The sequence below is a fragment of the Ochotona curzoniae genome, unplaced genomic scaffold, assembly GCF_017591425.1.
Source record: "Ochotona curzoniae isolate NIBS_2020 unplaced genomic scaffold, NIBS_Ocur_1.0 contig_4501, whole genome shotgun sequence".
NCBI lineage: Eukaryota > Metazoa > Chordata > Mammalia > Lagomorpha > Ochotonidae > Ochotona > Ochotona curzoniae.
The window spans coordinates 312,444-326,199 of NW_024466307.1; the positions used below are offsets into that span (position 1 = coordinate 312,444).

The 13,756-nt window shown below is 43.2% G+C and overlaps 1 protein-coding gene across 6 annotated transcripts in view; it reads right to left on the bottom strand.

Moving 5' to 3' along the window:
• The window catches only part of CERT1 (ceramide transporter 1), a 73,756-nt gene that overhangs the window by 16,558 nt on the left and 43,442 nt on the right, over positions 1–13,756 (bottom strand). For 2 of the 6 annotated variants that reach the window (XM_040985929.1, XM_040985924.1), the window contains exons 9-12: positions 12,075–12,161; positions 9,713–9,799; positions 9,194–9,271; positions 1,104–1,199 (exon numbers count right to left, since the gene is read on the bottom strand). In XM_040985929.1, the coding sequence (XP_040841863.1) occupies positions 1,104–1,199; positions 9,194–9,271; positions 9,713–9,799; positions 12,075–12,161 (348 nt within the window). Of the gene's footprint in view, positions 1–1,103; positions 1,200–9,193; positions 9,272–9,712; positions 9,800–12,066; positions 12,162–13,756 lie in introns of all 6 variants that reach the window. The other 4 variants (XM_040985930.1, XM_040985928.1, XM_040985927.1 and 1 more) reach the window with 4 other exon arrangements.

Here is a 13,756-nt window from a genome sequence, read left to right on the forward strand (position 1 = left end):
TGTGCAAGGGCAGGCACCGGGCACAGCATTTACAATATCACTCAAGAGTGCCACATTGAAGTCCTAGCTCTGCTTCCAAATCAGCTCCTCGCTTGAGCGCAATGTGCAGACAGCAGATGGTGTTTCAATGATCTGCGTCCCCCGCTGTCCACAGGGGAGACCCAGGTGGACTCCTAGCTGTTGGCTGGGTCCATACCCTGCCCTGGCTGTTGTAGGCATTTGGGGAAGGAGCCAATGAATAGAAGATTTCTGTCTCTAAAACATACATTGAATAAATTTATTTTAAACAAACTTAAGTGTAGAGCCTAGTGTGATGACTCAGTAAGTAAATTTTTGACTTGCACATGCCAGGATCGCAAATGGGCACTGGTTCTAATCCTGGCTGCTCCACTTCCCATCCTGCTCCCTGATTGTGGGCTGGGAAAGCAGCCGAGGACGGCCCAAAGCCTTGGGACCCTGCACCCACATGGGAGACCTGGAAGAAACTTCTTGCTCCTGGCTTTGGATCGGCTCAGCTCTGGCCACTGTGGCCACTTGGGAAGTGAACCAGGGGACAGAAGATCTTTCTCTCTGTAAACTGGACTTTCCAATAGAAATTAATAAATCTTTAAAAAAATTTAAGTGCAGTGAAGAAAAAGCAAGAAGGGAGAGATTCATCAGTAAGGAGAGAAAGTGACATGGAAGCACAACATTGACTATACTACAAACACCAAACACAGCAGGCCAGGCCATCAGCTCCATGGACCCTGCTGACGACCAAGTCTAACAGTGGTCAGTGTCTATGATGCAGGCAAAACAAAGCTGCCTGACCACAAACAAATAAGTGGAAGTGAGTGCAGGGAAGCACAGACCCCTTCACTTTTTTTTTTTTTTCAGAAACTTGTATTTACTCTCTTATTTGATGTCAGCAACTAAAAAATACACTGTACACATGGCAGCCTCAGTGCAAACAGTCAAATGGAATCCCACAGACTTTTTACTTCTAACAACTGGTGCTTCTTGATGGTAGTGATTTGTTCTGAAATGATAGGAAAATGTGTCCCCATTCATAAATACCAACAGTAGCCAGATGGAAACAGCCTGATCAGTTTCAGTGGGATTACCTTCATTTCTCCTTCTTCTACAACCAGCTGCCAATTGGCATCTCCACCCACATCCTGTAACGAGTAAGTCATGTGGTACTGCACCATCTCTTCAACCTTGGAAGAAAAACCAAAGTTGTAAGGATTCATGTTCAGTCGCCATGTCACACTCTAAATACAATGGTGCTCAGCTGACTTCAGTTCAGAAAAGCTGCTTAGAAAGCTGTGCAACCAAAGGTTTGCATACAAGTTCACGAGCGGGCTTCGTGCAGTGCTGCAGAGTTCAGTCCACATTCCAGACATTCCAGTTAATGACACAAAGGAAGACAGCGGCAGGAAGATGCATCACTCAACCAGCACAGATAGGCCCCATGTCCACCAAGTGACCAAAATAAGGGCTTTTTTTCCCCAGGAAAAAAAAAAAAAGATTTTACCCTTTACTATCAAATACAGAGATGACGTCTTAAAGCGGAATACCACGGAATGCAGGAAACCTGGCTCTCTGGTCAAAACTTGACTAACGGTGGTGAGAACTTCCCTACTCTCACTAATTAAAAGCATCCAACTTCCAACTTCACTGTGCTAAATTCTCTAGTGATAATTCAAGCTTTTACATTTCATTACCTTTCAGCTCATCTTTCTACATTATAGAATTTCGGTAAAAGTTTCCTTTATTGAAATTTCTAATAAGTTTAACAATCAAATTACCCATTTGTAGCTTCTGTAAAGCAACGAAAACTGGGTGGCAGAACACTCCTTTTCAATCACATTCATTGTGAAGACTTCACATGTTCTTGACAAAGTTCTGCTTCCCAGTTTGAAATGTATTTTTAAACAAAACCGAGGTGATAAACCCTGTACAACCAAAACAACTTTTTTCTAAAGAAAATTTATTTATTTTCATTGGAAAGTCAGATGTACAGAGAGGAGGAGAGACAGAAAGATCTTCCATCCGTTAGTTCACTCCCCAAGTAGCTGTAACAGTCAGAGCTGTGCTGATCTAAAGCCAGGAGCCAGGAGCTTCCTCTGGGTCTCCCACATGGGTGCAGGGTCCCAAAGCTTTGGGCCGTCCTTGACTGCTTTTCCAGGCCACTATCAGGGAGCTGGGTGGGAAATGGAGCTGCTGGGATTAGAACCGGCACCCATATGGGATCGTGGCATGTTCAAGGTGAGGACTTTAACCACTATGCTATCACACCAGGCCCCAAAACAACTTTATAATAAAAAAAGAATAGGCAGAAAGGGGTTGGAAAACCTGCATATTATCCTTTTATTTAGAATTTTATTGCTAAATGTCATTATTATTATTATTCACCCTGCGCTTTACTGTTGACTGGGATTAAATTTGGTTTTGAAATAAACATACATGGCTTGGTGTGATGGCCTAGCAGCTAAAGCCCTCGCTTTGAACATGCCAGGATCCTATATGGATTCAGGTTCTAGTTCCGGCAGCTCTACTTCCCATCCAGCTCCCTGCTTGTGGTCTGGGAAAGCAATCGAGGACGGCCCAAAGCTTTGGGACTGTGCACTGATGTGAGAGACCTGGAGGAAGTTCCGGGCTTCTGGCTTCGGATGGGTGCAGCACCACCAGCCGTTGCGGTCACTGGGGGAGTGAATCATCACACAGAAAATCTTCCTCTCTGTCTCTCACCCTCTCTGTATATCTGACTTTTAATAAAAATTTTAAAAAATCTTTTTTTTTTTTTTTTAAAAGACGATGATGTCGGGCCCGGCGCGGTGGCGCAAGTGGTTAAGGTCCTCGCCTAGCACGCCCGGGATCCCATATGGGCGCCGGTTCTAATCCCGGCAGCCCCGCTTCCTTTCCAGCTCCCTGCCTGTGGCCTGGGAAAGCAGTTGAGGACGGCCCAAAGCTTTGGGACCCTGCACCCGCGTGGGAGACCTGGAAGAGGCTCCTGGCTTCGGATCGGCATAGTATCAGCCCGTTGCGCTCACTTGGGGAGTGAATCATCGGACGGAAGATCTTCCTCTCTGTCTCTCCTCTCTGTATATCCGCCTTTCCAATCAAAAAATAATAAAAATAAATCTTTAAAAAAAAAAAAAAGACGATGATGTCTCTAAAAAAAGATAAACAGACATATATAATGCACCTAGAACAGAGGCTCTCAGGCTCTTGGCCAGGGACACAGCTTCTCTGCAGCATGAGACCCCATGGATGGAGACATGTGCACCTGACTCAGGGATACAGCTTCTGTACAGCGAGGGATACCACTGAGGGAGATGTGGACACCTGACCCAGGGACACGTGCAGACGCATTTGTGGCTCTGTACGTTTCATCATCCCACTCAGTAGAGATACTATGACAAAAACATTCTTGTTGACTTTCTATCATTAAGTTTGCAGTAAATAAACAGGCATATTCTACTCCTATTTTCACAATTCTCAAAACAATGCACTGTGGGATTGCAGGATTGAGAAAAACCTGAAAATTTAGTAATAGTATATTCAATAAACTGGCAAAGGATTAAATCAGAAAACACATCAGGTATCTCTATCAGTCGTGAAATCTGCTTTCAGAGGGTGATGGTGATTATTCAGATATCTAGTCACAAATATGTGCAGACTGCTTCTGACTGCCACAAGAAGAGTACATAAAGCTCCCCTCCTCCGCAAATTTCCACAGTAGCGACATAGCTCACTCCTTCTTGGCCCTCTTTTGGGCCCAATCTTGTAATTCATGGGTAAGAACACCTGTGTGTATTCCCAGACGAGGCAGCAGGAGACAGTCCCAGAGACTAGAGGCGACAAACAGGCCACTGTATTCTGCAAACAAATTCTTACCTAGAACATGTGCTGATATTTAGCTTTTCTGTCAACATGTATAAAGATCATTATTGTATTTCAATTTAGAAGGCTACATTTGAATTAGGTGGTTCAAATATCAGAAATTGGTTTTGGTTTGTTTTCCCCCAAAACAGACTCCACACACACATAACGGACAGAATGGAGCAAAAGTTAACGCGTAGAACGCACTCAACTCTGTCCTCAGTAAACTAAGCATCCACATAAAGCTGATAGTCTGCACTGAAATGGGCTTGAACAATTGCAGCAAACCAGTCTGATGCATTATGGTCCTAGGTAGCCCAGCACCGCCCCGCTCCAGTAGGCTCCTGGTGACACCTGCAGGGTGCTGGCTTCCTTGAGGCAGCGACATCAAAGTTGAGACAAGATGACACAGCTGTCAAACCTCACTTTAAGAACCTTATGTTGCCTGTGTCCTGCCTCTGAGCCCACCCCAATGCCCACACGCTCGCTCGGATGGCTCTGCTGTGCCTCTGCAGGTGACAGCTGATGGGAGTTCGGCTCCTGGCCTCAGCCTGGTCACGGCAGAAGTGAATCAATGGCTCAATGATCTGTTTGTCATTCTTTCAAACATTTTTTTTTTCTTTTAAGAAGAAACACAAGCCAAACTGAACATTTACCAAGCTAAAAAAATCTGATATTCTAGAACACTAAATATATTTGCTAAAAACAAAAACTTTTGGATAAAAAACACTGACATGGGTAAAAGTTGGCTAGTTTTCATTACACCAAGCATAACTTCAGGGATTTTTGTTAGCCAAAAATAAAAAGTGCTAAACTAACACGTGTGCATTTTTACAGCCAACAAATGATGGAAAAATGGAGATCAAACACATATAATAAGAACCGCTACCACCCCAAGTCTAACCTTCTCTTCTACCTCGTATTTCAGTATAGTGCTCTTTCAAGAACTCACTAGATTGGATTTTCTAATATTAACACATAAATATGAAAAGAAAATCGCGTTCTAAAGGCTCAAACACAACTCAAGTTTCTTTCTGATGCCAGAATGACAGGAATATAACCCTCCTATTGTTGCACACGAGACAAGGTCACACAACAGCTTAAATGGAGTAATTTATTAATGACAAATCAAAAGTACACAATTAGCTTCTCCCACCCGTCCCTCCAAAAAAGGCCAAAGACACAGTCAACTTATTAAAAAAAAAAAATGCATTGGGGCCCGGTGCAGTAGCCTGGCAGCTAAAGTCCTTGCCTTGCATGTGCACGAGACCCCATATGGGTGCCGGTTCTAGTCCCAGAAGCTCCACTTCCCCTCCAGCTCCCTGATTGTGGCCTGGGAAAGCAGTCGAGGATGGCCCAAAGCCTTGGGACCTTACACCTGTGTGGGAGACCCGGAAGAGCTCCTGGCTTCAGATTGGCTCAGCTCTGGCTGTTGCAGTCGCCTGGGGAGTGAACCATTAGACAGAAAAACTTCCTCTCTGTCTCTCCTCCTAGAAATTCTGTATATCTGCCTTTCCAATAAAAATAAATAAATAAATAAATCTTAAAAAAAAAATTAAAAGAACACTGGTCTGCAAGATTGGCTGCCTCAGCTACTTAAGCAATTTGGCAGTCAAAACAGACATAACTTGGAAATGTTAATGGTCTTGGTCTTGACAACTCCACTTCTAGGAATAACTCCTTAAGAAAATAACCAGGTAAGTGTGCAAAGATGTGAATACAAGGGTACCGAATATGCAAAGGTTACTTAGCACAGCACAACTCACTGAGATATATACCTGAAAATAAACTACCTGTTCAATGCTGGGTGAACAGGTAAATTCAACGGATAGCCATAAATACACAGAAGAGGCAGACCCCATATATTTACTGGTGCAAGATTACCCAGGAAGTGAAGCCAACATGGCAAGCCTCCACCTACGATGCTGGCATCCCAAACAGGTACCTATTCAAGTCCCAGCTGCTCCATCTGCTTCCTAACCAATTCCCTGCTAATGTTTCTGGAAAAGCAGCAGCAGATGGTCTGACTGCTTGGGTCCTGCAACTACGCGGGAGACCCCGAAGAAGCTCTTGGCTCTGGGTTTCCCTCAGGCCAAGTCCTGGCTGCTGCTTCCATTTGAGGAGTCAAACAGTGGAGGGAAGAGTTTCTCTCTATATATAACTTTGCCTTTCAAATAAACAAATACATAATGGTTATTATGTTACTTACTGACTTCCTGATTGTGCCTGAAGTGGCATGCATTATCTGTACAGTCACAAGGGAGCAGCCTTTGGCAATGAACACACAGCACCGCACTGCTCTGAGCAGGCAGATGCGCCTTGAGGTCGCCTGGGAGAGGGTGTCCTGCCAACCACCTGGACGGGGCTGCACAGTCTCCTTTCTTTCTTAAAAAGCACAGCCTTGCACACGTGGAAAGGGTGAGTTTTGTGGTACAGGATTTGTGTCTTGGGAAAGTATTTCTTTTTTTTTTTTTTTTAAAGATTGGAAAGTCAGATGTACAGAGAGGAGGAGAGACAGAAAGATCTTCCATCCGTTAGTTCACTCCCCAGTAGCTGTAACAGTCAGAGCTGTGCTGATCTAAAGCCAGGAGCCAGGAGCTTCCTCTGGTTCTCCCACATGGGTGCAGGGTCCCAAAGCTTTGGGCCGTCCTTGACTGCCTTCCAAGCCCACAAGCAGGGAGCCGGAAGGGAAGTGGAGCATATGGGACATGAACCAGTGCCTATATTGAATTCTAGCACATGCAAGGTTAGGACTTTAGCTACCAGGCAACTGCACTGGGCCCAGCCTTTTTTCTTCAAAGGAGATTTTTTTTTTCTTAAATTTCCAAGATGACATCTTGCAATGATAACTGTGCACTCAGTGTCACACAGTGGGAGTAACTTCACTCCTGGTAACTACCACATCATTTCTAGAAGAACAGTTATACGCCAACATTTATGTAGACAGCAAAACTAAATTATTAAAAGTCTGAATACAGATTGCAGCATAATGCTGAGGTATTTTGGCAAAACTTAAAAAAAATGATTACGAAGTGATACATACTACCAAAAAATTAAGCTACCTCAATTATTTTAAGGAGCAACAGATGTTACTGGTGTACATTTATGTACTGTGTACAAAATAGCGTAAATGCTTCTAATATTGATGAATAAATTCACAGCTTTTTCTTCTGCTCCGTGTTGACGTGTCTTGAGGATGTGAGCAGTACGGTGTAGCACACCCAGCCCATCACTAGTGTAATGCTGCCCAATGCTCTGTTGCACTGGAGAGCACCTGGACAGGATCAGGTGGGCTCCACACCTGCAGGACGGGGACAGGCCAGGCAGCCCCTCCTACGGCCCTGGGGACTGCTCATTCCCCTCACAGTGCTGTTCAATGGTTTTAGGGCCCAAGCAGGCTAATGATAATATTCTTTGGGAAAGGTAAATACTTAAAGATCTTAACATTATTTTCTTCAGTCTTACCTCTTTTGGCATATAAAGCAGTCTAAGCTTCAAAAGCCAAACCAAGATTGGACAAATCATATGCACCACACATCAGAAAAAAAATACAAGCAAGATGAATAGCTTTTGCAAAAATGTAACAGCAGGCTCCCTGCCGACTGATAGCGTCTGTGGCCAGCACGCGGGGCTGGGCTCTGAAGCCCCAGGTCATGATAACTGCCGTCCATTCCTTCTGTGCTCACCTGCCATGTTTGTTTACTCCAGCCTCTGTGTTCCTCCACTGCCAGGGACCATGGGGGCCAATGTGGCTTCATTACCTCCCACTATACGTTCTCATCACTGACACACTGTAAATATAATGGCTTTGTTCATAAGCACACATCAATGGATGTGTAAAAGGCAGGAAATACTGCAGCAGGTTTGGCTATGGATAATTCCTCATCATAGGAGTACTAAATCTTCTTCTCAAAGATATTCAAAGAGGAAAAAAAGCTACAAAAGTCAGGAAACTGTTATTTCAACCCAATTTCTTCCCCAGGCAAAACACTGTTCAGTTATTTTGGTACATGTAAAATGATAGAAATATGCTTTACCCTGTGACTTTCAAGAGACCTCTCCCAAAATTTGGTTTATACACAATTGAGAAGAAATTCTGCTGTGACAATGGCAATAACAGCTCACTCTGATAAGGTCTCCCACACAGAACAGCTGGGAAACAAGCCCAAGCTTAGGCAACCAGAAGTCCCAGAGTGCAAGGTACGTCCCTCGCTGTGCTATGACAGAACATAAACACATAAACATAATTCATTCCAACCAGAGAGGTCAGATATCTCAGGCACTCGAAGGTAGCACAATGTGATTTAATAAAACCCAAACACCATAAAAAAAAAATAAAGTCAAAGATATAAATAGGATTACTTTGATGGTAATTTCGTAGGTGCAGGCTGAGTGTATTCAAACTCCTTCCTTAGATTCCTTGACAGTTGGAGATGACAAACAGAAGTTATTGCCATAGATTTCTAGCATATAAACATAAATATTAATTTATAATATCTAAAGATAATCTGCATAAGGAAAATACAACTTACTCAATGGAAATGACATGAATATTTAAAAGTATTCTCTTATTGAATCTCACTGGGAGATATTTTAAATGAGATTTAAAATGAATTTGCAGGTCTGGCGCGGTAGCCTAGAGACTAAAGTCCTTACCTTGCACACACTGGGATCCCATATGGTCCCTGTTCGTGTTCCAGCGGCCCTGCTTCCCATCCTGCTCCCTACTTGTAGTCTTGGAAGGCAGCAAGGACAGCCCAAAGCCTTGAGACCCTGCATCTGTGTGGGAGACCTAAAAGAAGCTCCTGGCTGCTGCCTCCTGGTTTCAGATCAGCTCAGCTCTGGCCATTGTGGCCACTTGGGGAGTGAATCAGTGGATAGATCTTCCTCTCTGCATATCTCCTCCTCTCTGTGTATGTGACTCTCCAATAAAAAGAAACAAATAAAAAAAAATGTGCTCCCACATGAGACACATCCTATAAATTAGAAAATGGTCATGAAAGTTGCAAAGTCTGCACTAAAGGAACAGTGTTAACACAATTCACAAAAGAAAATTGCTACTTTTTTCCATTCAGTCGGAAAGTCACTCTGAACTACTTCCTACTGGACAAAATTCCCAGCTGGTTGGTGTAGCATACAAAGCCAAGGACACATGCAAGCCTGAGAAAGTGTTTAGTAAATTAAGACAGGTCTTTTTAATGCTCATTGCTGTTCTTAAAACTGAAAGCCAAAGTAAGTGGTCTAACCAAAAGCCTTCTAGCGACTGGGCAAGCAGGCTAGAACCGAGCACAGACAGAGGGGAGCCATCTGCACATTCATACAGTACCTGGGAGCTGAATCTGTGCACATCATCAGAGGCACTGACTAGATCAATGGAAGACATGGAGGAAGAGCGACTATAGTGCTACCAGAGACAGACAAAGAAAAAATCACGTCATCAGAACAAAGGCACAACAGAGCATCCTGTACCAACTGGCAAACACAAGATAGAGGAGAAAACAAGGCACCATGTGCAACAAGCACAGCAGCGAGTGCTGACTTCACAACCAGGGATGTGTCAGAGAACAGAACACTTCCAAGAACATCAAACTTAATACAACCAGCCATGCTTTGGTTAACTGTAGTAGGCTAAACACCACTCCCTATTCACCCAACCCCCCTTCACTGTCTTACAGCTCTGAGCAAGATAAAACATCCTGGAGGATGTGTTTGTAATTCAACATACGAAACAAAACAACCCCCCAGAACTCACTACTTAATTTCATTCACAAGGTGAGAACACTACACTAAAAGATAGTCCCATCAACCTAGGGTATACTTGCAATAAAATCTGACATCAGATTACCTTTTGTACAAATCTGTGAGTCCCTGCAGAAGAAAAGGCATCTCCAGAGGGCAAGGATGTAGGCCGATGTAATCTGACCTTCTCACTCTGTGACCGAAAAAAAAAAAACCACAATGTTAAGATGAGAATTTTCAAAGTGTTATCTCTGCAGCATAAGCATGGCACAATATCACCAGGAATTACCATCATTCCAGTAGTAAAACATTTCAGCATTAAAAAATACTTGAATTATGAAATATTCCACAGATATAAAATGTCTGGCCAAACCCTGACCTAGCATGGATGTCCAGATATCCTGTGACACCAGGTTATGTTCTTGCACTCTGTTGCCCATAAGGCCTCGCTAACAGCACAGCAACATTTGTCATGCACTGGACTAACACTATTGCTGATTTTCTTCTCTCCAAACTCTGTCCCAATCATGCCAGCCACCTATCTAGTCAGTGTGTTGTGGGCAGGCCTCAGGCTTCTAGACCATCAGGCCCCCATGACTCAGTCCTTGTAGCAGTTCATGTGCGGATCTTGTATCTGCGTTCATCTTACCACTTTACTTCAGGTAAGCTGCCACTCAACCTCCTTCCTCTGCTGCGGCCTGTCTAGTTTCTTCTCATGCATTCAATAAATGACTGAACAAAATCTACCAGAAACTATGCTGTGTAGTATGCAACTGCTCACCTTTTAACTATATGGAAAGCATTTGGTAACTTCTACTCAACACTGTGTGAGCACAACTGCTAAGATCTCACTTCTCACAAACATACTGCACATCTTTCCCTACAGTTACAAATGAAGTAAATCCGAAACTGTGTGGTGTGTCACCATGGAGAATGCTGAGGTCAAGGTCTGGTGTCGACAGCTTTGTGCATTATTGGCTGAACACCGGGTGCAACAGGGACCTATGCGCCTGGTTTCTTCAAAGCCTCAACATAATATAATGTACCCCTCACACCGACAAGCCTCTTCCTGTGACTGGCACGTACAGCACCTGCCAGACCAGCAAGAAAAGACCTAAACTAAATGGTGTGCAGTCCTATGAATACTCCTTCTAAAACTGTTCAAGGTTCCACTGAGCACATTAAACTCAACGAGTGCACTGCTGGTTGGGAGGGCAGCACTGTGTGAGCCAGAAGAGCTCTGAAGCACATCTCACTCGTATTTTCACCGACTGAGAAACAAAAACAAGACCTGGTGACAAGCTTACAGCTGCGAGCCTAGACAGCAGTAAAATCAGAGTAACACGGGGCTGTCTTGACCCCATTATTTCACTACACCTGCCCAAGTACCACCATGTAAACAGGAAACAACACTGTGATTTCAGGGTACTGCTTTAGACTTAGTAAATAGAGCCACAGGCTCTGTAAAAAACAAACAAAAAACAAAAATAGAGCCCACTTTACTGGAAGTTCCCACTCTTGAGCTTTGTGGCATCTTGTGAGTACAAAAAAGAATGATTAGTGAACTTTACAAATTATCTTCACATGAAATGAATTTTTATCATTACTTTAAAATACAATGAAAAACAAACATGACAGATAAACAGGCATCACTACAGGTGACCAGCCCTTGGCCACACAGTCAGCAGATGGGCACAGTGATCGCAACCACCTCAGGGCGTGAGAGGGAGTGAACAAACCAGGCCATTTCTGGCATACAACTGATACACATGTGATTATTTACAAGTTAGCCACACTTGTTCCCTGCAGAGGTTAAATCAGCTTCAAGCAGGGAGGAAGCAGGGTTTGGAAACACGTCCCTAAATATCACCTAGTGGTAAAACACAGCTACTGCATTACTAAAGAATTTGAAAAGGCAAGTGATAAAATTCTTCATCTTGAAACTAGAATTAGACAATTTGAGAAATGCTTCCCTCTGATTCCCACAGAAAGATCTCGAAGTAAATGCTGTGAATTCAACATTTATGATAAAATTCTGAGCAAAGTAATATTGAGAAAAAACCAAAGGCAAACATAGTAAATATCGTGAAGGGGCTAATGATAGAGATGGCACAGCTAAGATTTCTGGTCATCTTTCTTTTGAATTTATGAGTTATTCTGTGGAAAGTTTCTGATCAGGCTAAACATACGCCTGTCATCACCGGAAAGGAGAAGTTAGACACGGTAAGTGAACAGGCAGGGCAGTTCCATTTCACTTCACGTTAATATTGCATATTTGCTTCAGATAATTACTGGCTATTTTCAAGTGGACATTAATATACACAAAAAAGGATTTATAAAGATCTTTCTATGCTTGCAACAGTGCACAGATACTTTTCTATGTTATTAAGTCACAATTTTCAAATTCTGTTTATATAAAATGCATCAAGGGATGCTATAGAGTTTGTTTAGAATCTTAACAGATATACCTGTTCTTCTATTTTGTCTTGTCTGTCAAGAGCAGCTTCAACAGCATCAAAGAACTCTTCTTCATTAATCAGACTGTTTGGGCCTTCCTATTCAAACACACAGATAAGATGGTTGTTTTAAAGCAACAGGAAACACTGAACATCTTGGTGTTACATTCACACAGGAGGTGACAGTATCATGTAGATTAGTAACCCAGTTTGTGGAAAATCTCAGCAAGTTATAACAATTAACTCACTTGGCTATTGTGTACTCATCAATACCTCAAAGGAAATGGAAGGATAAGGTCATTTTGGTGCAGAGCCATACAAATGAGGGGGAGTTTTTAAAAAAATTCACTCAAAATAGAATTACGAAAAAGTATGCATGGATCTGAAGAAACTAGTGCCCACAATAAACTTTGAAATCCACATCATACATATGTTAGAGTAACAGGAAAAGGCATGGTGAAGAGCAGACTGCTCCTTCCTTTGAATGGCCAAAGGGTTTAAGTTGTTAGAAAACACACACACACACAATCACTTCCTGGCATGGTAAGACCAAAATGTTTGTGTGCAGTAACCAACCACACACAGTCATCTACTGCTACCAACAGCGCTTCTGCAACCGCAGAGATGGATGCAGAGCAGCACAGAGTTACAGCAAGTCCACAGCCAATGCAAACTACACACTAGCTCCTAGAGTGGCCTTCCAAAGGAGAAAGAAAACACACACTGAGCCTTCAGGGACTGGTTACACGGCAGAATGGCATTAATCACTTGGAGAACCTGTTAGAATGAAAATTCCTAGGCTCTGACCCCCCAGATATCAGTTTATTTAAAAAAGATTTATTTATTGGAAAAAGAGGGATGGAGAGAGAGGGAGGGAGGGAAACTGATCTTCCACCCACTGGTTCACTTCCCTAAATATCTATAATTGTCAGGGTTAGGCTAAGCTGAAACCAGGAGCAAGGACTCCAGCTGGACCTTGCTTGTGGGAACCTAAGCAGTTAAGCCATCACTGCTGCCCTCCAGCACATTAGCAGGAAACTGGGTAGGAAATATGGTGAAGGTAGGACAGGACCCAGGCACTCCAGGACAAGATACAGACATCCCAAGTGGCAGCTTAACCTACTGTCTCAAGAAACCACTTTTCACAAGGTACTGGGGAGAAACCAAGTACATATAGTCAACTATTCTTAGACAAGTGGGACTTCAGCTATATGAGAACAGGAAAGTATGAAGTACAGGGATTGGCATCAGGTCTAATGGTTGGGTGCTTAGGATCCTGCAGCCATAAGGGACTGTCTGGGTTAGCATCATTGCCAAATTCTGCTTCTGAATCTATCTTTTCAAAATTTATTTATTTTCATTGTAAAGGCAGATTTACAGACAGAAGAAGAGACAGAGACCTTATATCTGCTGGGTACTTACCAAATGGCCGCAATGGCCAGAGTTGAACAAATCTGAAGACAAGAGCCAGGAACTCCTTTGGAGTCTCCTATGCACAAGCAGGGTCAAAACTTTAGGCCATCCATCGAGATGGCGGAATAGGGTAAGGACACGTTTTAACGGAGGAAGAAGCATTTAACCAGAATGAAGCAGAGAGGACATATTTCAGGAAATACGAAAGCACAGAACAACAACAGAGAGGTACTTGGAGACTGACAGACACAGGAAAGCAGCGGGCACAGCGGTGTGGTGTC